We start from the raw sequence: 25,771 nt of genomic DNA, 5'->3' as shown, positions 1-25,771 counted from the left end.
TCAGAAATGTATTAATTTTATTGCAGACAAAGAGGTTTGAAGATTTGATAGTGACAGATTTACTTCGTCCATTCTGGACTTCATCTTTTTTTGGAAAAACACAGTACTGTGCAAAAGTTTTAGCTACTTTAGATGTTTAGATTTTTATATCATCAGGGAGGCTCCGGATTAGTCCTATTTTTTCATATTTATGTATGCGCATGTATGAATATGAAGTATATGTATTTTAACTATACCAGGGGTAGATGCACATCCAAAGATGAAAAAGATGCATATCAAAACACTCCTGAGGGTAGACAGATAATAAAAAAAATAAAACCAATACAAAATTGTCATGGGTAAAAATGTTTTGATAAAAAGAAAAATAGAACACTGCAAATAGTATACAAGTTATTAATAAAATGGAATTGCATAGTTTAAATAAAGAATCTATATATTGACGTAGTTAATGTGCCTTTACAGCTTCTCCACTGTGATGAGGTAACAGTCTTTATGTAAGAGTCAAAATAGTTACAAAAGGATATAGAGCTGTGAGACGTATTTACCTTGAAGAATAGTTACGTTGATATAATTATATTTCTCTATTTACCAGACTTGTGAATATCAAAAATCAAATCTTCATATTTGAAGGAAAAAGCAGAATCAGAAAAAGATGTATTGGCCAAGTATGTTAACACACAAGGACTTTGGTTCCGGCTGCTGCAAAACAAAACAAAAATATTATTTACAGACAGCATACAATAACCGATGGCATCAGGATACTGGGGCAGTAAAGTAAGAATTTAACTGTAGTGATAACTTACCGCATATTACAATAAAGCTTTAGAATAGAATAGAATAAAAATAGAATTGTATAAACTCGCCGGAAGCTTTCCCTCGCCACACATCACGGGTCGCTTAACAACAACATCATCGCTCAGATTGACGTCACTGGGGTGTTTGGCCCGGCTAGCTGTCATCCGCGAAGCAGGGAAGGGCATGACTTGACATGGATCTACATTTTCACATGTCCTGTTATATATGCGTCATAGCCTGTTAAAATAACACGGGGATTTTGGGATTTCTTTGTACCTCTGTACCGGTCCTTTCTGGTTTCGACGTCGTGAACAAACAGAGGCTAGCTAACGGGCTAGCTAGCTTGTAAGTTTACTGTAACTGTTAACGGCAGCGAGTTCAGACAGAAGCCCTCCGCATGGCGTTAATCCTGTTTACGAGGTCCCGGGCACCTTTAATGAAAACGTCCCGATCTTTAAAGAGCGAATTCCGGAAAGGAAAAGGTAATTCTTCTGTGTTTACTGTCTATATTTACTCTTTATTTTGCCAAAACGAAGCTAACTTAGCTTGGTTCATATTAGCATCTAGATAAATCATGTAGCCACAGAAGTAGGTGGTCTTGAATTGGCCCTGTTTAGGTTTCAAAGAAGCTGGTGGATAACTCAAGGTGACCAGCAGATAACTGGGTATAACACCTTAAATAGCCTGTCATTCATTCCTTTAAGCTACAAATCACAACCAACTTGGAGCACTGATGGACTTGCATGTTTAGGTATAGGGTTATGATTTCTCAAGACTCCAAGGCACCACACCTTGATGCTAAGAATTAAATAAGAAGCAAAACATGATTTAGGATCCAGGTTATCTGAGGACAACCAGGTGTCTGTTCTGACTGGAGCGCCCCCTCTCTCTACTGCAGTCTGAGAGGATGCTCGTTGCTATGGCAGACTGGATCCCATCTGTTTACTCTGCATCCGCAAGATATTCATACCTAAGCAAGATCTGTAGTGAGAGACTTAAAAAATAAGAAAAAGGGATTTAAACATAGATGAAGCTGTAGATGACTGTATGGTGTGCTGATTTCATTATCTTAATCCAAATGCCTAGTTATACAGTTTATCTTGGTCGTCTGTTTGGACAAGGTTGTGAAATAATAAGCCACAGGAATGATGATGTTGCAAATGCAGAGCAGTGTGGGTATTTTTCTGCTTTTCCCAAACTATGGCTGCTGCTAACATTTGACTTTCAGTTTTGGCTCATATGCAGTACTTTTTTCAATTATTCCACTGATCGACTGATAGAAAAATAATCAGCTATTTTCATGATACACTTATTTCATTAATTTAGTGAAAAAAATTGCTCCGATTTCTTTCTTTCCATCTGCAGTCCCTGGTCTGGCCCTTTTATATCTCTGGGTATATAAAACTGAAACCTGGAAAATAAGCCTGACATTTAGGATTACTGTTTTATAGAAATAGTGGGTTTATATCAGTGAAACATGTTAATTCGTCATGTATTTAATACACAGGATTAGCCAAAAACAGACCTTCCTGTATGGTTATTTAATCCATTAACAGTTTCACAATTGATTTTTAACACATTTATTTTATTACATATATTCACTATAGAGTGATATCATGATATGAAAGGAGATGTATGACAATAGAAGATTTAATATATACTGTTCACTTCAAAGACTAATATATGAGTAGAGTAATCATAGCACCACACATCATAGCACCCTAATAGCCTTAAACATACAAACTTCATTCCTTTTATTCATATCAACCTTCTTTTTGGGGAGTGAGTGTGGCTCCAGACCAACTCAGTGATTTCTTATCCCTGCATGTTTCTGAAAAGCCTTGTAGGTTACCTGTTGTATAACCAGTGAAGACATTAAGGTGATATGTCTCTTTGCACTTTCATTGTTTAAATTGTAGGTGTGTCACAGACGGCCAGTGAGTGGGAGTTCATAAATTAGAGGACCATGCTACAGAATGAGTGATAAATGTCGTCTGTAGTTTAGTTGGTGCTTTAACGCTGTGCTTATAAATAGATGAGAGGGTCGTGATGGGGATTTGTCTGTCTGCAGTGGACAGACTGAGACTGTGCTCTTGGCTTTAGGCCCAGATTATCAGACAATTTGCAGTGCTTCCATGAGGAAAGGTCAGTGCCTCTTATAACTCCACCTGAGACAGACTGGGCTTAATTTTCCCATTATGCATTCATGTCTTTGCTGACATGAGCACTATTACATTCCTGTTATATGGTGGACATTACCAATATCCTGGTAGTGATCATGATATGAGCGTCTTTTAAGTACAGTTGTAACTTGATCATGAATCTCCCTTTGCACAAAGCTGACAGTCGCAATATTTATATAATAATCAGTAAACAATAATCCCAGCTCTAATGGATGCTAAATAAACAAGAAAAAAAAAAAAAAAAAAAAGAAATTTTTGACTCTGGTTTTATAGCAGTGGTGACCAAGCGCACCCTGATCAGCCTTCAGTGCTGCTGAACATTGAACACTGTGCTGTCTTTGCAAAGTGGATGTGTAGCAGTCATCAAACCAAGGCTGTATGGTCAGACGTAGTAAAGATTAGAGCATTATCTGACACAGCATCAATAAACTAGGAGACAAACAGCAAAGTTTCACTTGTGATAAAGTGATGGTACACGTGCATGCACTGGTGAGGGCGCAGTGTTGGTGTGTGTGACAGGGCATCTGGAGGAACATACTGAGCAGTGTATGTAAACACTGGAGCGTTGACTTGTTTTATGTGGTTTGTCCAGCTGAGACCACTGTCATTACCACTCATTTCACACTGAGACGCCTGAAAATGTGAGTCTCAGTGGTCTCTGCGCTGATGTTCAGTATGACTGAGACTGTTGGGAATGACCCAAAAATGTCATGTTTTATGAGCACTGTGAAAGGAGATGCATGACACTCACCAGATCTACATACTCAGAAGGCCATACACAATTAAGTCAACAGTCTGGACTTAAACTTATTAAAATTGTTTCCTATAAAGAGGCGTGTTTATTTACATGTGGCCTCTGTACATGTAAAAGAAATAGATAAAGAATATAGATGCAGTGAAATTAATGGTCTCACAGTGGCCGTGGATTTAGAGCAGACGATTGCACTGTTTGCTGTTCTGAATCTAATGTTAAGAAACACCTGTGATAGGAGGTGTTCCGTAGATTAACCAATTATAAAGTCTTACTAGCTGTCCTCCTTTTCTTGCCTTCATTTCAGTCAAATTTATACGCATGAACTCACACCTTTGATAAAACAACGTTTTTTTTTTACATATGATCCAGTATATAGTTAGATGTTCAAGCAAAAACAATATGTATGGTTTGGCTTGTTTGTGTGCAAGACAGTTGCACCTATAATGACCTAGCTGAGGCTAAAAGTAACAACTGATGTGTGTTTACTCAACCAGATCACAGGAGCACCTCAGGATACTGGCCCAAGGCTCACAGAATGAATAAGGAAGTGTCGTTTTAATGCTTTACAGCCAGGCCCCTGTAGGCTGCCAGTCACACATGAGTTAACTGTTAAAGGTAAAAGTCAAGCGGGCAAGGCATGACCTAGTCGTGACCTTTCAGAACCAGACTGAGTTTATTTTGAGTCAACACCAAATCAAGCCACTGCCTTTGTAAAATAAGTCTGATCTATTAAGTAAAGGCCAATGAACACTAAACATTACCTTAGAAATGCAACAGTGACATGCTTCAGGAGTCTGCAGAGATTCTCATGGTTCTGTAGAAGCACTGTGCTGCAGATTTCAACATTCAGATCAGAGGTAGGTTCAGCAGGTTCAGCACCTTTCATAAAGTACAAGACATAGTTTCTAGCTTAAGCTAATGCTAATCATTGACTAGATATTCTTGGTGGACATGAAAACATATGATTAGACTGGGATGGCAACATTAGTAGGTTACAAAACGAGAAACAACATGTTGTATCTCAGCTTGTAGCTGAAAACTTTTGGTTGACTGAGATCACTGTGAGGACAAAGCAGTTTCAGTTTTGCTGTGCGACCACATTACCACTGAAGAACAAATGAAAGTTATGTTTTAAAAAGCTAAATTAACCCGCAATAATAAGTGTAAGGATTGTATTGCCATCATGTTACACCACACATTATGTAAGACAAAGTATTTCATCACTTTAGGGAGCGTCTGTGTGTTTAAGAAACACAGTGTTTGAAAACAAGCATGTTGGAAAAAAATGTTAAGGAACAAGTGTCATGTGGTGATAAATAATAGTTGTGCAGCCAGAATTAGAAAAGAATTAGATAAAATCCCAGAATGTAGATGTGTGTACCGCCCAGGCCAGCAGAGTAGTGTGGTGTAATCTCGTGTATTTCCAGGGTTTTCTTTCAGTGCTGCAGCAGCCAGCCACTCAGCCACAAAGGTGACTCTGTTCCAGTAAACTCTGTGTCCTCCTGGCAGGCAGCCACAGCCTGTCATGTTCAACCAGGCCTTGCTGGATTCAGTCCAGCCGGCCATGTGAGAACCAGAGGAAGGGCGTGGTTGAGCCATCTGCTCTCACATGATTGGTTAGAAGTGCCTCACCAGTCCGCCCCCACTCCAACACGCACTTCACTCTGATAGCGGCCTCTGGGGGTTTGGAAGCCCCACTGTGAGCCCCACATACTGTGGCCACCAAGGCAGATCAGTGTGAAGATATTTACACAGAAACACTTGATTTGTCTGTAAAAGTTCTTCAATACAGAATATTTATAAACATTAGTAAGTAGTAGGAATAAGCTCTGAACTTGGTTATAGAATAAAAATGGCAAATGTAATTAAAGCAGAAACTAATTTTAAAGTCTGTAAAGTGATTAATTGTATTTTTTAGTGAACTTAACTCATGGTATAGTATTAGCAAACATTGAAAAACAGTGCAAAGGCCTGGTTAAGATCTCAGCAGACACTGGTATTTAGATAGAGTGTTACATAAGACATGGGGAGTGACTTCCCTTTATATCATTATTGGATAACCACTGTGCGTTTTTCATGGTGTCATAGCTCGGTCAGTGAGTTCAGAAATAAAATTGCATTAAAGTGTCAGACCAGACAGTCCCTGCAGAGAGCTGCTGATGTATGAGCTACTCATTTACTCATCAGCAGCAGTTCATGAAAGCCCTGAGTATGCTCTGCATAAATGTGTGTGTGTTTGTGTCCCTGTCTGACTAATGTCTTATCATTAGAACTCAGCTGCTCATGTTTTTTTTTTCATCCTTTCAGGGAAACTACAAGATGGTGCCTGTTTCAACTGTGCAGCCTTCAGACTCTCCACTCAAAAGTAAGATAAATATATGTGAAGATTGCACAGTAAATGCAGCTCCTGAGAACATCTGAAAATAAAATTAAATTAAAAAATGAAAAATGAAAAAACTTAAAGGTCCCATATTTTACACTTTTCTTGTGTTTTATTTTAAGTGTTAATATACATTAGAAGATATATTTGTGGTTTTAAGAACCAAAAACTATCTCAGTATAGTTTTACATCTCCTCTCTCAGGCTTCTCTCTGGAGCTTTTGTAACAACAGGTCAGTGAGCCAATTAGAAGAGAGGCGAAACAGTAGAAATGTTGGTGAGCCGATTGGCTGACTGTGTGACCAAAGTGATCAAATAAAAATATAGCGGATTACAGGTTAACACTCAGAGAAACCAAATCCTGCAAGATTGGACTGTGGGTCCTAGTGGGCTGGGCATGGCTGAGAGTGGTGACTGCTTTGTTGTGACATCACAAAGTTACAGAAGTCCTGAAGGCTTGTTTTAAGGCTCAGTTTCTGAATACAGGCTGTGTGCATTTCTCTGTGGACTGAGGCTTTGATACTTTCACCGTATTAATAAAGAACCTAGACCTGCTTTATATTTAAAAAAACACATGGACTTTTCATTTTATACAATATGGGACCGTAAAGCTCTGTGCTTTACTTTTTTCATTCCCATTAAAGTATTAAAAGATTTCGAATGATGAACCTTGCAGACACTCTTCCTTCACAATACTCGGAGACATTTTGAGGTGGTTTTATAGTTCCACTGCACATCCTACAGCATTTTAATGGCAATTTTAAGACTATATCCATTTTTATCAATCACTTTATTGTATTTTATTCTGAAACTCCTCATCCTGTTGTCTCCTCAGACTTGAAGGACTCCGACTTGGCAGTTTGGCCCAGTTCTCTTCATTCGGTCCTTCCAACCCCTTGTCAGATGGATACGTGGGCCCCTGCCAGAGCCCGGACTCACAGCGACTCTACTGCGCTTTCGTGTTGGGGTCCTCCCCATCACCTTACCCTGCGATCACACCGGGGGCCCAGTGGACGATAGCACGACCGCAGGACATCTCCAGTGTCAGGTGGATACACACTTCCAGGAGGAGATGGGATGACTCGAAGGTGGAGAAGTCTTTACGCTCCTTAAAGGACAAGAAGAAGCTGGAGGAGGGAGGGCCGGTGTACAGTCCGACGCTCGATGCAGAACCTGTGAGACGGACGCTCCGACAGCGGGTTGTAGATGAAATCAAGCACTACTACCACGGCTTCAGGCTGCTGTGGATCGATACCACCATTGCTGGGCGCATGCTGTGGAGGGTGCTGAACGGAAACAGTCTGTCCCGACGTGAGAGGAGACAGGTGAGGAAATACAGATGTAGTTCTCATCTATTAAGACAATGTTTTTTTACCTAGGAATATGCTTTTTCTATCATTGCACTGTCAAGCCACCACCACCAGGACTTGTATTTACACATTTCTGAGTCTGTGATGTGCTGATTACAACATACATAATGTTCTGCTACTGGCCTGGGAGCAGCTCTACTTCAGTAGTTATTATCTTTTTAGCTGATGTCAGACATTTTAAGTAAATCGATGTATAAAATTTCAGTTTTCTGGCTTAAAGTAAAGGTAATTTTTAAAAGTTAAGAACCACAAAATGTTTAATTCACTGTAATGTAAGGCTGAGAGGCAATTCTCACATTTTAGAAGCTGTTTTTGTCTAAATGGTTTAACTGATAATCAAAATAGTTTCCAATTAATGTTACTCTGATCAGACAATCAATTAGTTGACTAATTATTGCAGCACTATTTTAAAGCATGTCATGTAGCTGATGTTAGCCTAGTTAGCAACAACAGGAAAAATCTGCAACACACAGTTTTCATTTGTAAGCTGCATGTGTGCTGTGTGGGGATGGAAAACTTTACAGGTCTAGCAACAGTAACTAAGGGGGTGGGGCTTAGCAAATGTTGAATTACTGGTATATATTGACCATATCTCGGAAGTGTATGTATTCTGTCAGCCGTTTAAGCAGAAACTGTTCTAAAGTCTGCTCAATTATAGAAAATTATATTTGAACAGAAACAGTAATGGCAGAACTGATCCGTCAGCCACTGTTTCCAGTGTAAGGCAGCCATCTTTCCATTCTGACTCAGAGTTTACACAGCGGAAAACCAGCATGAGTTAAGAGATCAGGGATGACTGAACAAGGATTCAAGTTGTCACATCATGTTCTGTAAATGTTTAATCTTCTCAAATCTAATGGGATCTATTATAGAAATTGGCTGTTTACTCATCAGGCGCTCAGCAGGTTGGGCTGCTTGATTAAAGCTCTTTAGGCAGAAGCGTTTACGTGTTGCAGCTTTGATTCATTTAGCTGTAGATTTGCCCAAAGTTTACACTTAGAAAAAGTTACAAACACTTACAATCACCTTTTATTGAAACAATCATAACCTTAGTTACTTTCCTGAAAGGTTAATGGTAACTGATGATTATGATGCTGCAGCTAGGTGATGAAATAGTTAAAATGTAGTAAAATTTCACTTGGCTGAAGTGTGTTGAAATAGTAAAACACCTCTTGGTAATAATCAAGTTTTAAGTGATGATGTAACCATATCATTTACTCATGTGGATGTTTTTACAGTCACTGATTTAAACCAGATGCAGAACAAACACTGACATGAACTAAACAAGAAACAATCAGTGAAGCGATAAAATTCGTATTCTTTGACATAATCTGCTGCTTGTTCTGAATTCATGGCACCCGGTCGTCTGACATTGAGAGAAGCTGTCTGGATCGAGGCCCAGTGCTCACTGCAGTAATCTGATGAAGGTGCTGGCACTCGGGTGTCATTTCAGGGACGGGGAGCAGGTCAGCTCAGGTCTCACTTACTTTTGCCACACCCGCCCCCATAGTACAGGATGTTACATACGTGGTGGGCATGACTGGCAAGTTGTGAACGCTCCACTTTATGGTGTGAAGTATTCAGCGACGGGATGACCGGCCGCTGCTGCTGCTGCTGCCCTTGTCTGGGAATGTTGCGCTGTGGCTTCAATACTTTGAACTGTGGGTTCAAAATTCACCAGCTCATTTTGCCAAATGAAGAGATTTAAAAGCGTTAACCTCAAAATCACGGTTAATAAGTGGCTAATAGATTGTAATCGTCAGGTGCAGTTCGGGAACCTAAAGGAACGTAGGTGCCAGACTTCCAGGCATCAGAGCAGAGGCATGTTTAAAATGTGGAGTTTCACAATTCAGACTGACACATGAGGACAAAGGCACCTGTTGTGTTTGTAAAGGGCTGGAGCAACATGTCTTACAAAACTAGTGCAATAAAGATTTGTAATGTGCCTTGTAGTTTTTCCTTGGCTCATACTGTTGAGGTACAGTTTTCATTTTCTCTAATAACATTTTTGAAGCCTGTGGTTACAACCAACAATTATTTTTATTATTGATTGATCTGCCAATAAATCTCAAACGATTGATTATCTTTTCTAAAAACTGTTAGAAAATCATAAAAAATGTCCATTCCACTTCCCAAGAGTCCAAGCTGACGTCTTTAGATGTTGTTATTTCTGATATGAAACACAGAAAAGCAGAACATAGTCACAATTTAGACGTTCTCACCTGGGATTTATAAAAGAGTTGATGATTATTTTTCTGTCTAATTGTTTCCGCTCTGGAGATGACCGTGATAAAACTGAAATGAAAAAATGTTATAGGTCATAATTATGGGAAAATGTGTGGGAAATTGACTTGCATCATTTATACTACTACATCATCTGTAGTACTTTCAGTAAATGAGATAAAAGTTTCAATTTTATTTTCTCCCAAATGCATTAGATGAAGTTAGTGTCAGTTTAATACAGTCTCAGATGCAGTAGTGCATCACAGTGTGATTCCAGTGAACGACATTAAACAATAGCTCGTTTCCCTTTGCCAATACATCCCACATGTCCCGTGCTCTGTGTGATTATGCTAAAGGCACAGGAGAAATGAAGCCTCATTGCAGTGCTAATAGCTGCTGGCCAGTGTTGATGATGACCATCTTGCCCCTCCACCCCTCCCCTCCATTAAACCCACACCACCCTATCTGCACCTTTTCAAATGCAGCTGACTCCCTCGGAGCGCATGTCCCGAACCCATCTACACTCCCATTCTTCCAACCTGGACTGGCCTTGCCTCCTTAATCTCCTCCTTTCATATTCATTTACAACACTCAGGCCTCCATTTAAGGCTCCTTCTATTTTAATCTGTCACCCCCTCCACCCTCCTTTGATGTGGAACTCTGGGAGATGATATACATGTCAATGGGTCTGTGGACAAAAGGCCTTTTCACTCAGGCTGGCCTAAATCCTTCACCCTCCTGGTCCACTGACATGCAGGTGGAAAGGGCGGCGAAAGAAGGACTCGTGTTTTGGCCTTCTCCCCTCAGGGCTGTTTCTGTAGTCGGGTTGGGATTGTGTCCCAGGACGGTCAGTAAGCCACATTTGGACAGCAGTACAATGAAGTAGCCTAGTGTCTGCCTGGTACTTCTATACCCAGAGGATTGTTCAGGTCTGTGCTGAACAAATGTGCTTCCTGTTGGCTCAAGTGGGCAGTTTTTGAGCCTTGTGAGGCAGAATGTTCACTTTGGTCCACGGCTCCATGCAAATAATGCAGCAGTGAATTAGGAGGTTTCTGTTGCTGTGGGGATGTATGGGCTCAGGGTTAAAAGTGCTGACTGCTGGAACTGTTATTAGAGGGATTGAGCAGGGTGATTGTACCAAGAGACAAAGGAAGATGGGGTAAACATTTTCACAGGTTTCCCTGGTGGCTTTTTCTCTCGACGCTGCTCTCTGCTGGACGCGCAACAAACTACAGCCTGGTGGAAACCAATGGCACTTACATTCTGAGGAGGCATATTTAACTGTTGAAAATCCAAACAGAAGCAGACCCTGACATAGATGGTAACAAGTTGGCATCAAGATTGCTGGTGTCAAAGATCGACTTAGTCCTCATGTCACTTTGTTAAATTTTCTCTCCAGTTTCTCAGAACATGTGCAGACGTCTTCAGACTTCTCCCCTTCCTGGTGTTCATCATCGTCCCCTTCATGGAGTTCCTGCTTCCTGTAGCTCTGAAACTCTTCCCCAACATGCTGCCGTCCACCTTCGAGACACAGTCAAAGAAGGTAATGAAAGCTGGGCCTCCTGTCTAAACTAAAACTGCGTGATGAAATGCACAGGTCAAATTTCAGGGATTATTTTTCCAGTTGTTGTAGTTGCAATTAAAATTTGTTGTCTACTTTTCACTGGGGTTTGAGACACAATGGCTCAGCTAGTGCTAATGATTATTTACTCAGTTAATTTATTAGTTGGTTTAAAAACAGTCAGAAAATGGTGGAAATTTAAATTATAATCTCCCACAGTCTAATGTCATATATTCAAATTGCTTGTTTTATTTAGTTGAATCCTCCAAATCTATTCAGTTTACTGTCCTATGACAAAGAAAAACATCTGATCTTCACATCTGAGAAGCTGGAACTGGAAACTTTTTGGCATTTTTATATAAAAAAAATAAATTAATTAAAAAAAGATTTATTAATCATCAAAACAGTAGCTGATTCATCTTCTGTTGATTGTGAGAAGTTTTTTTAATTATTCCGCAGACTAATGTTTCTAAGTAATAAGTCTTGACAAAGTGAGTATCACAGTCTCCCATATATAATAATATATTCACATTTGAATCCTCATCTGCCACGTGAACTTTCACCCAGGATCCTAATGAGTGTAGTCTCATCCTGGCAAAAGTTAATCCTGATTACAGTCTAATCCAGATCATAACAGGATCCCTGACCTGTTGTTCCACATTGTTTATGTTTGGCAATGCTTAATGCACATATATATATATATATATATATATATATATGTGTGTGTGTGTTTTAATCAATTGTAAATATATTTTTTAAATTTCATCTAATTTCATTGCATAGCTGATCATGATCTTTTACAGTGCCTAAAAATCTCATTTATCTCTGTTAAGTTGAAAAAAGTGTGTTTTTTTTTTTAAAGCACATTGAATTTATGACCTGTTGTTGTTTTCAGGAGGAGAGGTTGAAAAAGGAGCTGAGGGTCAAACTGGAAATGGCCAAATTCTTGCAGGACACCATTGAGGAGATCGCTCTGAGGAACAAGGTTGCCCAGGGCGACGTGACGGAGGAGTTCTCCACCTTCTTTCAGAAGGTTGGTGTCAGTGTTGAGTGAGAGCGGGCAGCATGAACAGAGGGAAACACAGGCTCACTGCTGCCCTCTGGTGGTAGAAACTGTGAAATGTCTCTGCTTGGTCGGTCTGGTTGGTGTATTATATATTGCACAAGTCAAAATGGCGGAATAATTAGGCCATATATGTTACCTATAAGTGCTTATAAATTTCAGTTTGTGAGAAACAACCTGATGGCATCAAAATTTAGACAAATGCAGAAAATGTTTTGACCTCAATTAATGAATTCTGTTGAAATCTCACTCCTTGAATTAGGTTTTTATAACATATCATTTTGCATGAAATCTGGCCTGTCCCAGCTCCCAGACCTTTCACAGACCTCCATCATTCAAAAAACATTTACAGCTTCTTTATCTTTGTAGATCCGGGACTCCGGGGAACGTCCCAGCAATGAGCAGATCATAAAATTCTCTAAACTGTTTGAGGATGAGCTGACTCTGGACAACCTGACCCGACCCCAGCTGGTGGCTCTCTGCCGCCTCCTGGAGCTCCAGTCCATCGGGACCAACAACTTCCTCCGCTTCCAGCTCATCATGAAGCTGCGGGCCATCCGCGCAGATGACAAGGTAGAAAACCTCTGGTGACTGTTTTCCTCTTACACTTCTACCTGTTTCTTCCTGAACTTATAACATTTCCTCTTATCACTGATCAAAACTGAACAGACAGATACACTTAGAAATATAAAATCAGGAATCGGCGGAGGTAGCCGTGGTGGAATTGAAGTGAATCGATCATAAGAGGCTCTGTGTGACCACTGTGCTGTGTCTAACCAGCTGATAGCAGAGGAGGGAGTGGAGAGCCTGAACGTGAACGAGGTGCAGGCGGCCTGTCGCGTCAGAGGGATGAGGTCTCTGGGAGTCACAGAGGAACGACTGAGAGAGCAACTCAGCCAGGTAACAACAACAACAACAACAACAACAACAACAACAACAACAACAACAACAGGAGGGGGCGGAAGATATTCTCAGGATTTAATTATCTCAGTAACAGGACACATTCAGTCTGTTGTTGATGTATTTTGATGTTGACTTATTGTCCTGTTTTTGTGCCTTTTTGTTGCAATGCTTTCTATAAAATGGAAAAAAACTAGTACCGTATTTTCCGCACTATAGGGCGCACTGGATTATAAGGCGCACTGTCAATGAATGGTCTATTTTCGAACTTTTTTCATATATAAAGCGCACCGGACTATAAGGCGCATTAAGCGAAACAAAACAGTCAGATAAGTCAAACTTTATTAAACGTGTTCACAATAACTCCCAACCTTGTTCAGTTGTAACACGTAAAAAAAACACAGTCTGATACTGCTAAATCAAACGTTAGCGTATTCACAATAACTCCTTATAGGTCCTTATACACGCACACTGTAATATTATGGTGAAGCACAGTATGTATTACTCCGCGACGCTCCTGACTACGATAGCCGTAATGCTGCAAGCGGTGCGGCTTTGTAGTTTACCAAAGTCGTACTAAAACATTTTGACAGAGCGCCGTGAGCGCCGTGTACCACACAAAATCGCTTCGAGGTCAGTAAGCACAACCAGAATTAATCCATATATAAAGCGCTCCGGATTATAAGGCGCGTTTTTTGAGAAAATTAAAGGCTTTTAAGTGCGCCTTATAGTCCTGAAAATACGGTAATCTGTGCCATTTGTAATTTTGTAGAATTTGGTAATTTTCAGAATTTACAAATTAAGAGCATTATTAAACGAAGGGAAAAAGTACGTGCAAAATGAAACCTTATTTCAGTAACTGTTGCCCCAGCTGATACATGGTTCTACTCAGTGATTCATCTTCATATTCACTGAGGTTACTAAACACTCAAGGTTACTTCAGATTTTTATTAATCTGTGGAAACATGTGATCTCTTTCTGTTGTATGTAGTGGTTGGAGCTGCATCTGAACCAACAGATCCCCACCTCCCTGCTGCTGCTGTCTCGGGCCATGTACCTCCCTGACACGCTGTCTCCTGCCGACCAGCTGAAGACCACCCTGCAGACGCTCCCTGAGATAGTGGTATGTGCATATGCATATGTATAACTCGGATGTGTAATGAAAGTGGAGCTTTTATTAAATGTTTTATTTAAGTATAAAACATATGTAGAGAGACAGTGGGTCTGTGACTACATTCAGTCCTCACTGGGATTGTTCTCTGCTGTGCTCCCTCCTCCTCCTCCAGACGAAGGAGGCCCAGTTGATGGCGGCAGAGATGGAGCTCTCCAAAGTGGACAATAAGACCAAAGTGGAGACGATGCTGCAGGAGGAGGCGGCCATACTCCAGGACAACAAGGACCGTGAGATGGAGAGGTTGGCTGACGCTGCAGAGAAGGTTGCCAGGGTAAAGACTCTTCTCCTAATGTATTTTATTTGTTGAGTAGAGCCTGATTTAGTTTGATACTCATCTTAAATCTTGACACAACCACATGTGTGGGAATTTACCAAAATAAAATACATACTGACTTAAGATCAGGAGACTGGGTCTACAGTACTGCACTTGGAATAGTGCTCTGGAGACTCTGTGTTATCATACAGATTAGAAAAATTTACTTTTGTTACTTTATCCAGCCCTGTTGTTCTCTCTGTGACTGATCACTGTCTTCTACAGGAGGGTGAGTTGGAGCTTGAAGCAGAGAGGGCGAAGCACAGCGAGGCGATGTCCATGGCTGACAAGGCCGCTCATTCAGAGACACTGAGGGACGCAGCTCCTGTCATCGAGGGAATCAAGGTAACATCTCTAAACATACAGCTGGTGAAATCAGTGGATTGTAAAACATTGAAGCTGATGGGTTCTGGTAAAACTCTCAAGTACCTAATACTCACTTTACCTTTGTATCAGCATCTTAAAATGACTAAAATGACAAACATTGTTCCCTCTAAATGGTGATTTTAGTATCAGATACAAGTGCTGTATTTAACTTTTTCATGATATAAAACCATTTATTTACCATATTACATAGTATATCATCATATCTTCGAGTAACTTTAAATTTTTTAATTAATTTATTTTCTTTTTACTTGCATCACTAAAATCCAAAATGAATAAAGTTAATATTTTCTTATGGGGTTACATTTATGTTATAACTAAAACAAAATTATTGTCAGATCCTTTTTCTAACCTTTTCCTGAGGATCTATGAACCCACAAAACATTAACATTAGATTTTTTGCGTGGACACATTTTCTGTTTCTTATTTGCTGAGTATTACTTAGTAATTTACTTGTGGCCACCTTTTCATTTTACCACCTCTGTGTCTTCTGGACTGCACAGTTTGAACAGTGGCAGACTTTCCTGCGCTTCCAGGTTAGGTTTAACGATGTCTCCTCCCCAACGACCCTCACATCCGTACCATTGTATCCCTGCACGTACAGCACCCCGTCTTTCTCTGAGCAGACCCAGATGCGGGTTAAACAGTACTTGCGAATATCTGTGGCATTTGTTTGACCTTTTCTGACTGCTGTTTGATCTCCTGTTCAGAAGGAAGGAAAGTGTAATCTGACTGACAGGAAAAAAAACCTCTAAACACAAGGTTTTACGGGTATGACGAGGTGGATGTTGACATCAGGCAGCATATGCTTGGAAAACAGAGCGGGAGAAAATGAAGCGAGGGCAGACCACAAACGCTCATATTCAGCTCTTAAGTGGGATGAAAGGCAGACAGGGTAAATTACAGTAAGGAGAACAGACAAATCACAGACAATTTATAACAACTGAGAGCATGTAAATACAGCCTCTTTCTTTCTAGCATGACAAACGGCTGCAGTGTGGACAAACCAGGGTCATCTTGGTGAAACACATGCTAAATATGATTTGCAAATTCTGTTTGACCCACATCTGTTAGGACTTTTCCTCTTCTATTCCCCGTCACTGACCAAGCTGAACCTTTTCTTCCCTTTGTAGCTCCACAGATCTCCCTCCATCTTGTGGTAACATGTTGTTGGGATATGGGGAGTATCCCAGAATCCTCCCTAACTTCCCCCTTTTACCCATTTTGTGTGTTTGGGTTGGTCTCTTATGTGGGTTTATATTAAATGAACATGTGGCTCTTGTTAAGGGAACACACTTTCTGACCCATTTCTCGATGTAACTGGGTTGTAAAGTGACATACAACCATTTTAGAGGGGAAAATATGACCATAAGCTACTGTGTTTTGTAGTCTTTAAAGCAGTTTTAATTTAGTCTGCTTTAAAAGGACAGTTTTTATTCAAGCAGTGGATAATCAAATACAGTGTTCAGGGGCAAATCTCTCCAATTGTGTGTCCATGTTTCAGGGTGAGGAGATCACCAAGGAAGAGATTGACCTTCTGAGTGACGCCTGCTCAAAGCTGAAGGAGCAGAAGAGGCTTTTGACTCTGGAGAAAGAGGAGCTGGAAGAACTGAAGGATGACGTCCAAGAATACAACGAGGTGCTTGATTCTGACAGAAACTACGGTAGAGAGACGTAGCTCGTCTCAGAATAGACAAGAAACAGGTGTTAAATGTGCTGTTGCAAGCCTGGGGATGCACTTTGTATGTTTCATTCGTGTCTTCACGATGTGTGTTTTCCAGGATCTGGAGGAAATAAAGAAGGAGCTCTCCAAGAGCGGCCAGGAGAAGACGGTGGAAGAGTCAAAGGCCAGCAAGCGTCTGTCCAAGAGAGTGAACCGCATGATCGGTCGCATTGACAAGATCATCGGAGAGCTGGAGAAGGACAAGGTCATCCTGGACGGACAGATGGACAGTGGAACCACCCCACCTGTTGGGTAAGAGCTGAACGTGCCGCATCGACTCCGCCCTGCTGTCAGCTGAAGCTCAGAGTAGTGCGCTTCATTCAAAAATGCTACTGTGCATTCATTTAGTCATAAATGTTAAATGCTGAATATTTCACAAATTCCTCATAAATATAATTGGCACTATATTACACAGAGTGTGGACCAAAAACTCCTCACTAAGTTCAGTTGGTCTTTCACTTGAAAAATACTGTTTACTAATTTACTGCTAATTTAAAACTCTGAGAGAATTATGGCTCCTGCAGCTAGTGGCTTTTACTGCAGTACAACCACATTATAGTGATGTCAGCCCTGAGGCATTATGATGATTTTACCCTTTAAAGGATTAGTTTATATTTAATAAGATTGTTATCAATCCTGTCATCCTGCTTTTGGAAGCAGAAGAAACCATTTCCCAATTTTTCTCTTGAGAGTGAAGCTTTTCTTTCTCTCATGGCTTCAGCACCATCTCACGGGCTGTGGTGTTTGTGTCTGTGAAGGACGTGAAGCTCTTCAAAGCGAATGATGCAAAGGCAACGTTTTGATGTCGAAGACAGTCACTGTTTGCACGAATGAAAGAGATTTCTTGTCGCCCATTGTTCCAACAGCCATATGAACAAACAGTCGGTGCTGCTGTTTCATAATTCAGTCGTCTACTGTGCAACTTCTGCAGAGAGTTCTGCCTGAGCAGGCAACACGTTTTGCCTGTTTGAAAGTACTTTATGATTTCTCTCAACATTTTGGCCCAAAATGTTGCCTATGAATCGTTTACCTCAGCTCTTCATGACATAAAATTTGTATCTTTTAAGTTATGTTTTTTAAGTTATTTCTAATTTAAAAATGTGATTATGTGCTTTGATTTGTAGAAGTCCTCAATTTTTATAACAACCATCCTCATCATTAACATCATCTTCATCTTCATCATCATCATTACTTTCATTGTAAAATGGTGGTGGAGATAAAAGCAGGAACAAAAGGTTTCCCAGGAAAAAATTTATAATAATTGTTTTAGTTGACATGTTTAAGACCAAATCCAGCTCCTAATTAATTTAAAATTTTACAGATTATTCTTTACTAAAGCTAGTGATGCCACAAGGTAAGACACACCGTGGTAAACCGCCATTTGCTTGCTTGCCTGATGCTAATCCTGCAAGCCGCTGAAACTGTGCTGTAAAAAGGATCAGTCATTGCTTTCACCTTATTCATAGCTTCCATTTCTCCTCCCCACACCGAGGTGCTGCCCACTGAGTGCTGTGCTCCAGATTTACTAAACAGTTTTTATCCCTTAATGAATGAAATTATTTTAAATACAAAAGATTTGACTTAAAGGTCCCATATTTAACACTCTTCCTGTGTTTTATTTGAAGTGTTGATATCCATAAGAAGATATATTTGTGGTTTTAAGAACCAAAGATTGTCTCAGTGTAGTTTTACATCTCCTCTTTCAGGCTTCTGTCTAGAGCTCTAGTAACAACAGGTCAGTGAGCCAATCAGAAGTGGCTGACTATTTTATGAGAGATCTAATAAAAATATAGCAGATTTCAGATAATCACTCAGAGAAAACAAAACCTGCAAGGTTGGATGGTGGGCAGGGCTTGGGGCATGGCATGACTGCTTTGTTGTGACATCACAAAGTTACAGAAGTCCTGACGGCTCGTTTTAAGGCTCAGTTTCTGAATACAGGTTGTGTGGATTTCTCTGTGGACTGAGGCTTTGATACTTTCACAATATTTATATAGAACCTAGACCTGCTTTATAATCAAAAAACACATGGACATCTACCTTTGTATAATATGGGACCTTTAAGCTGCTTGATTTGAAAGGTTTAAGATGGTTATTCAGACTGTGTTAAAATCTGTGACCTCTACTGAGGTTAAACAATTATGAGTTCTATTTAAATTCTGATTTATAAATCTGATAATATTCCTATGAAAAAATGCAGCCTTCACATAATTATTCCTCATGCTATTAAAAGTTGCGCAGAGCAGCTTTGAAAGAAATACATATACTGTATATCAGCTTTAAAAATCTATTAGTGTGAAGTGTGCTGCACTGCATTTCAGCATGATTTAACTTTTTGGCCCAAATTTAAGCCGTTATAAATTAAAAAATTGAAACTATAAATCAGTTTGATTGGTGTGATCTGGGAACCTTGAATACAGAGTGCTGACCTCTGACTTCTCCACCACATTTTACGTCCGGTCAAACCTTGTAACCGTTTCCTGTATACAGTCTGTTCTACACCTTCAGGGAGAACCTCATCAGCATTGACGAGCTGATCAGCGTCATGCGGCAGATCCAGAACATTCCCGAGCACAAGCTGCAGAGCATTGCCGAGGCGCTCGACGACAACAAGGACGGCAAGATCGACATCGATGATGTCATCAAAGTACGTTGACAGTGTGACTGAATATGACACTTTCTCTGATTTATGTTGTAGTTTTAGTTTTGTATTTTCTGAATTACCAGCCGACTAAAAGTTACTTTTTAAACTCAACTACAGTAGATCAGTTGTTGGAGAGCACCAGATGATGGTTTCTGAATTTTAAAGCACATGTTTAATCTGATTGTTATTTTTAATTCTTGCAAGTTTCCAAAATCTCCCTTTAGCTATAAATGACCAAAGTGCATCTTTTAATGTGTTGATTATCACTGTTTTGTGGTCCAGCTTCCAGCTGGTACTAATTCTGAATGTTTTTCACACAAAAAACTGCAATGGCTGGTTTGTGAGGCTAGATTTTATTTTTTATTTGGAAAAAAAAAAAAAAAAAGTAAAATTTTTATTCTGAAAGTCTTAAAGGTAAACAACATTGAACACAACATTTTCATGCAAAAGTCAGAAATGTTTCATATGAAATAACAAAGCTTATTCTGTATTTATTTTCTGTTTGATGGGGATGGAGTTCTTATAAAACTTTTATTCCAACTGAAATTTAGCAACATTTGAATTAAAATGTAATGACAGTAGCCTTTTTTTTTGCATATCTTGCTGGTCAAATATGGTCAAAAACACATCGACATAGATCTGTTGAAAAAGATTAGCTGAGTTTGACTGTTAAAGCAGTTAAAAGAAATCGCTAGTGGATATTTTTTTGCCAAACGTAACTTTGATCGTTGCTTATTTAGCTGTTGGTTTTTTAAAATGTCATATAGAAATACTTCAGATTGAAAACAGAGTTTTTAGCAGCTTTAATAAAATTCCTGTCTTGCCTTATCCTCAGGTGGTGGAACTGATTGACAAAGAGGACATCGACATCTCCACCACACAGGTGGCTGACATCATGGTGATGCTGCAGAAGGAGGAGAAGCTGATGGAGAAGGAAAAGGCCAAAGAGAAGGCAGAGAAGGAGCAGGCAGCCACACTCAACAGCTAACTCAGCTTTCATAAAGGACACAGAGCGTTTGTCAAAATTATGTTGAGAAGTTAGTGGCTGGTACCCGGTCACAGGAAACTCTGGACACCAGATGGATCTGGACAAGTCTGGAGAAAGAGTCACAAGGTAACAGCTGCCTTCTCAAAACGTCATTTCATCATGAAGTGAGCTCCGACAAACGTGTTTAAAAAAAAAATGAAAAAAAGAAGGCTCATTGCCTTCAAAATGCACAAAATCAAAAAGACACTTAAATTAAGTTAAGCTCCTCTGGACTGATCATGTAACATATGTTGATATTTGGTTTTGTTTCATTTTGCTCAAGAAATGTATTAATCCAGGGGGAACAGAATGACATGAGGCCACGGTTGTTCTCCCAACGTAAAAGTTGTCAAAGAGTTGAAAAATCTATCACAAATTATGTTTGGAAAATATATTAGGAGATATATTATTTAAATTTGAGGTGAACCGTCTTGCCTTTCATTTCATTCATGTCGTCATCTCAGAGAAATGAGAGATCATTTCTGAACTTTGCACAGAAAAAAAATCATCGTCATCACCGTCATTCCACTCAGTTTCTTTTCCTCTTAGATTTTGTTTCTCCATCAAACTCCCAGATTGTAAAGTAACTTACGTTCACTGAATTGTACCTGGACAGAAAGCTTATTGCTGGCTGTAGGATGTTTTAAATGGTGGCTGCAACCAAAGATGGCATTAGACACAACAAAATTCATATAAATTAATTCAAACACATCAAGTTATTAATTAAAAGACAAAAAAAATCAAAACTTTAGGGTCATCATTCCTTCTAAAAAAAAAAAAAAAATAAGAATCATGTTGGAGAAGTGTTGATGTTTTGCCTAAAAATGCCAGTGAGTGAAGTGAGCAACATCCTCATCAACATTAACAATGACTGTACTGTAATTTCTTTTCATTTTGTATTTATTAATCTTTTGTCTTCACGTCTGTTCCTGTGTTTAACGCAGCTCTCTGTAAAACTCCGAAGTCGCACTGAGGCACATTTAATAACAGATTCTGATTATTCCCAAAAATCAACAAACAACCCAACAAAGAATTTACGAGCAGTGAGGTTCACAGTCAGAGTAGGGACAGTAACAACAGCCCGCCCACCAGAGATTAGTCAGTGGTCGCTGTGGGTCATGGTGGAGTTTTATTTTATTTCTTACTAGTTTTCAGTTGTCTGGAGGTCAGAGGGTGAAGCAGCTTCTTGTGCGCGGGTAGAGTGACGACCTTCAGAGGTTAAATACAAAGTGGCCTTCTCTCGATATGGATCATACACTGTTGTGTATTTTTTAAGAAGACAGTAGAGCTCTGATGAAGAAGTCTGGATGAAATTAGGTGTAGATCAGGTAGTAATGAATTTTAGGCACATACGACCTGAGTCCTCTTTTTTGTTGTTTGCACTGGAGCCATGAATGTGTGTTTTCCTCAGTACGAAGTGACCAGAGACAATATTCAAATCAGATACTCAGCACTGTGTTCACACTGCAAGCAGCTCGGCAGCTTGGCTGTTGTATTTTTTTCTGCTCTTACAGCATCTTCCAATTATGATGATTATTTTGATCATGTTTAATTTGTTCTTTCAATTATTTAAACTATAAAATGTAAAAAGAAATTAAGAAAAATGCCCAAATTATTACCCAGCATTAGCAGGGTAATAGCATTTTTGGTCAGTGTAAGAAGCTGCAGTCATTGCTGTGTATTGACAGCTGTTCATTAATCAATGAATTAATATGAGAAAAAGAATAGAAACACGTTATTTTACAGCTGGACTGACCTCAGCAGTGGCATAGCCCATGTTTGGGTTTTTACTCCTGTAATCGATCAAATAACTAACTAGTACTTAATTAAAAGGCACATCTTTGGTTTAAACAACTAAAATAGTTTGGTATGGTTTGGTTATTGCTCAGCTCTGAGGGGAATGTTTGTCGTGTTGTCTGCAGTGTGAACCCACACTCTATCTGCTGAGCTGAGCTGACTGTTAGTTTGTGGTGTTAGGCAGCCCTCTGTTATTCCTCCACAGTAACTAGAGAAGAGCTCAGGTGTAAACAGAGATGACAGAGTGGTACTTGAGATAACGCTGAGTGGACGACACTACGTTTAATCCGTTCCCGGAATCCGCCGTCATGCGTGCGGATGATGAAGAGCTTGTTCGTCTTCTATCAGGTGCTGTCGCGGTTCAGACCCAGCACTGCCTGACAGGGCGAGGGCTCTGCCTGGCCTGGGACCAGTCAGACTGATGGGCGCAGGGTAAACACTCGCCCCATACATGGGCCAAAGCCAGCGCCGCTGGAGGGTTGTGTTTAGGTTAGAGACGCTCCGGCGGGACATGGCATGCTCTCCGCCGCATAAATCAGCAGCCAGTGTAAACACGTCGGAGGAACGTTGTGACAACTTCTCGATTACACTCGGCAGGAGAGGCTGGTGTTTGTGTCCCCTGCGTGCACGAGCAGCACTGCCACTGTCAGGGGTCAAAGGTCAAGAGGCCACTGTGCCATGTTGTTGGTGTTCGGATGCACTGGTCTTCAGCTCAGTCTGGTGCAGATTACTGAACTGATTGATCTGTTATTTGACAGGAAATTAATTGGCAACTGTTTTGATAAACAATTAATTTTCAGATTCACTAGTTCCACCTTCAGTGTGAGGATTTGCTACTTTTCTTTTAAATTACAGTGAACTGAACATCTTTGGGTTTGAACTGTTGGATGCACAATAGAAAGCTATTTGAAGACACCACTGTAGGTAGGAAACTGTTTGGGGCATTTTCTACATCAAGCCATTTATCGATTAATCAAGAAAGTGAAGTGATAATAGAAATATTAGTTGCAGCCCTGCAATCCGGTCTTTAGTTTTCTCACTGGTACCTGAAACAATAAGACCTTTGTAGTTGTGTTTTTGGTTTAAACGCCCACAAGAAAAGTGATGTGGAAAATAAGATAGAAAGCTATTGTTGTTTAAGGCCTGATGTCAATAATTTAATCATTTAGTCTATGAAGTGTGTTTGTTTTGTCCAAACCCCAAAGATATTTAGTTTACAGTGACTGAAAAAAGGTAAAATCAGCAAAACCTCATATTTCAGTCGCTGAAACGAGCTGATGTTCATCTGATGTGTCATTTTTCATTTAAATAATTTCTATTAATGGACAAAACCATTTATTCCAAATTTGCAGCTCCAATGTGACGTCTTAAAATTGCCTGTTATTTGACCACCACAACTGTCTGAAACCCAAAGATCTTCTCTTCACAAAGCAGAGACAGTCAGGAAATCCTCACAGTTTAGAAGCTGGAGACAGAAAAAAATTGGCATTTTTGTTTGATAAATGACTTAAACAAGAAGATTTTCTATATTTCAGCCACGCAGTCAATGATAGGACATGACTGTCATTTCCCTCATGCAGCCAGGGGGTGAAATCTTGAAATGCATTCAGGAAATCCTGGAAACAATAATTACATTTTGAAATAGAAAACCTGTAGAAACCCTGATATAAATAAAAGAAGAACGCCACATGCCAGTCACTGAATATAGACTGTTTGCTTATATCTCCAAGACACAGTCATCTCTCAGCCTCAGGCTCCACAGCAGTGCACGGTAGTCGATGACTGTGCGCCCTTGCCCGCCACTGCGGAGCGAGGAGTGGAGTGTTCTTGGCTCGCCACTGGCTGCAGTGTTGCTCTGCGTTGTTTAAGCTGCTGCTGTCGATTAAGGGAGGGGGGACGGGGAGAGGCAGACAGCAGAAGAAGCATTTTGACAGTGAGCTTAAATCAGTCGTTTTTCATTGTCAACCAGTTCAGTAACCAGGATGAGAGCTGTTTTCTGCCTTGCTTTTTTCTTTTAGTGATTTTATTCTTGACATTTTAGTTGAGTAGGAGAGAAAAAATGGCAGATTTTAGCTCACTGTCCTCAACTTTGACTGCTGTCTGCCGAGTATTGCCACTCTGTAAATGCACTATTTCATTTTTAAGTAGTTGTGTGTTACTTGATGGACTCAGGGTGTGAACGTTGAGTCTGACGACGTGGTTTCAGCAGGGAAGCTGAACTGTGCTGTAAACTACAACACAAACCGTCCTAAAAGATTCCTGTTGAGTTCCAGGAGCAAAGTTGTGGAGTTTGTGAACTAGAGGAACAGATATTTAAAGCAATAAGTCATTTATGCATCATGTACCTTTTTTTAAATTTTGTTTTTCTCCTTTTTTGAGGTGTTTAATTTGTTAAAATATATATTGTAATAATGTAATTTAGAGAAGGGAGTGGAAGCAGTGAAAGCACCTTGTGGATTCTGCTTTTCCTCTTGATATCAGCTTATTTGGGGGGTGAAGTGTTTGTAGTTGATTGTATGGACTTTCTGAGGACGGATGGACCCATTTTTTGCACCAGCCCTTTGTACCACTATAGGAATGCCATTTTTTGTAGAGTATATAAAAATATTTTTCTTTCAGTGGAAGTTAAGGAGGAGTGTTTAGGCAGCTGGAGACTGAAAACAGGATCAGTAACATTTTTAACGTCAGGGAAACGTGATGTGGAGTCAGAGTCTGTTCCTGCAGATACAGACCTCTCTCAGGTTCATGCAAAGTTTTTGAAACCTACACAGATGTTAAAACGATTTAACTGCAGATCATAGTTGAAATAACAGAGCAGCCACCATCATTTACACAGAAACCTCACACTAACGTTGTGTTCAGGCAGAAAGTGAAGCCAGTTTTTGCCTCATTGACCATTTGCCAATGAACCAACTGTAAAGACAACAGCTATAAAAGTAGCTCGCAACACACAGCGGCCATGTCTGTATGAATGTACAGTATCTGTGTGTGTGTTTACGTTCAGCTCAGCCTCTGACTGAACTCAAAACTCACACACCAACACCTCACCTGGGTGACTCTGTGTGAACCGTACGCCCTCGTGTCGTGTTCAGTCTGAACCATAGACTGTATATAAAAGGTTGAGAAGCCTCAGTTTGGCAGCCGCGGTCACTTTACGTGACATTAAACCCCAAACATTCAATCATCAAAATATTTTCCAGATCAGATTCTTAAATCAGGAAAAAAATCTGTACCCAGTTTGGAAGGTGAGACGACAGGTTGCAGTTTAATCTCTCGATTATATTAAGTTTAAAAATGTAAAGAATAATAGTCATTGACTCAATATAAGATATAGCCTGTATTGGAGTTTTTGTTTTGAGATAATTGTCATGTTATTTATTTATTTATTTAATCAAATTTTCCAAAGTGTTTTTTTTTTTTTTTTTTTTTCATCCAAATGTGAGGGGTTGCACAGGAAATGAACAGATACTGGATCTGATTT

At 39.9% G+C, this 25,771-nt stretch overlaps 1 protein-coding gene across 3 annotated transcripts; it reads left to right on the top strand.

Annotated features, from left to right (window-relative positions):
• Positions 1 to 898: 898 nt before the first annotated feature.
• Positions 899 to 21,233, top strand: letm1 (leucine zipper-EF-hand containing transmembrane protein 1). Of its 3 annotated transcripts, XM_071497779.1 has the most exons (15): positions 942 to 1,277; positions 6,040 to 6,097; positions 6,947 to 7,436; positions 11,104 to 11,247; positions 12,161 to 12,298; positions 12,698 to 12,901; positions 13,109 to 13,228; positions 14,220 to 14,351; positions 14,515 to 14,673; positions 14,941 to 15,060; positions 16,604 to 16,738; positions 16,881 to 17,074; positions 18,144 to 18,176; positions 19,313 to 19,469; positions 20,302 to 20,998. In XM_071497779.1, the coding sequence occupies exons 1-15, from the start codon at positions 1,193 to 1,195 to the stop codon at positions 20,452 to 20,454; spliced, it is 2,322 nt and encodes a 773-aa protein (XP_071353880.1). In that variant the 5' UTR covers positions 942 to 1,192; the 3' UTR covers positions 20,455 to 20,998. The 3 variants fall into 3 exon arrangements, with proteins under 3 accessions (XP_071353882.1, XP_071353881.1, XP_071353880.1); XM_071497781.1 differs by lacking the exon at positions 18,144 to 18,176 and having other exon boundaries at positions 899 to 1,277; positions 19,331 to 19,469; XM_071497780.1 differs by lacking the exon at positions 18,144 to 18,176 and having other exon boundaries at positions 938 to 1,277; positions 20,302 to 21,233.
• Positions 21,234 to 25,771: the final 4,538 nt, after the last annotated feature.

Source organism: Trachinotus anak, unplaced genomic scaffold (genome assembly GCF_046630095.1).
Source record: "Trachinotus anak isolate AG129_WGS33_773 ecotype Australia unplaced genomic scaffold, CSIRO_AGI_Tana_v1 ptg000015l, whole genome shotgun sequence".
In the NCBI taxonomy this organism is placed as follows: domain Eukaryota; kingdom Metazoa; phylum Chordata; class Actinopteri; order Carangiformes; family Carangidae; genus Trachinotus; species Trachinotus anak.
Note: the sequence above shows the minus strand (reverse complement) of the source record. Positions and strands in the feature narration are given on the sequence as shown.

What these genes read in the sequence shown, in the direction of transcription:
- letm1 (XM_071497779.1), top strand. Translation starts at nt 1,193, where the DNA reads ATGGCGTTAATCCTGTTTACGAGGTCCCGGGCACCTTTAATGAAAACG. An exon ending in TTCAGACTCTCCACTCAAAA is followed by an intron (nt 6,098 to 6,946) that starts GTAAGATAAATA and finishes TTGTCTCCTCAG; the next exon opens with ACTTGAAGGACTCCGACTTG. An exon ending in AGACGCTCCCTGAGATAGTG is followed by an intron (nt 14,352 to 14,514) that starts GTATGTGCATAT and finishes CTCCTCCTCCAG; the next exon opens with ACGAAGGAGGCCCAGTTGAT.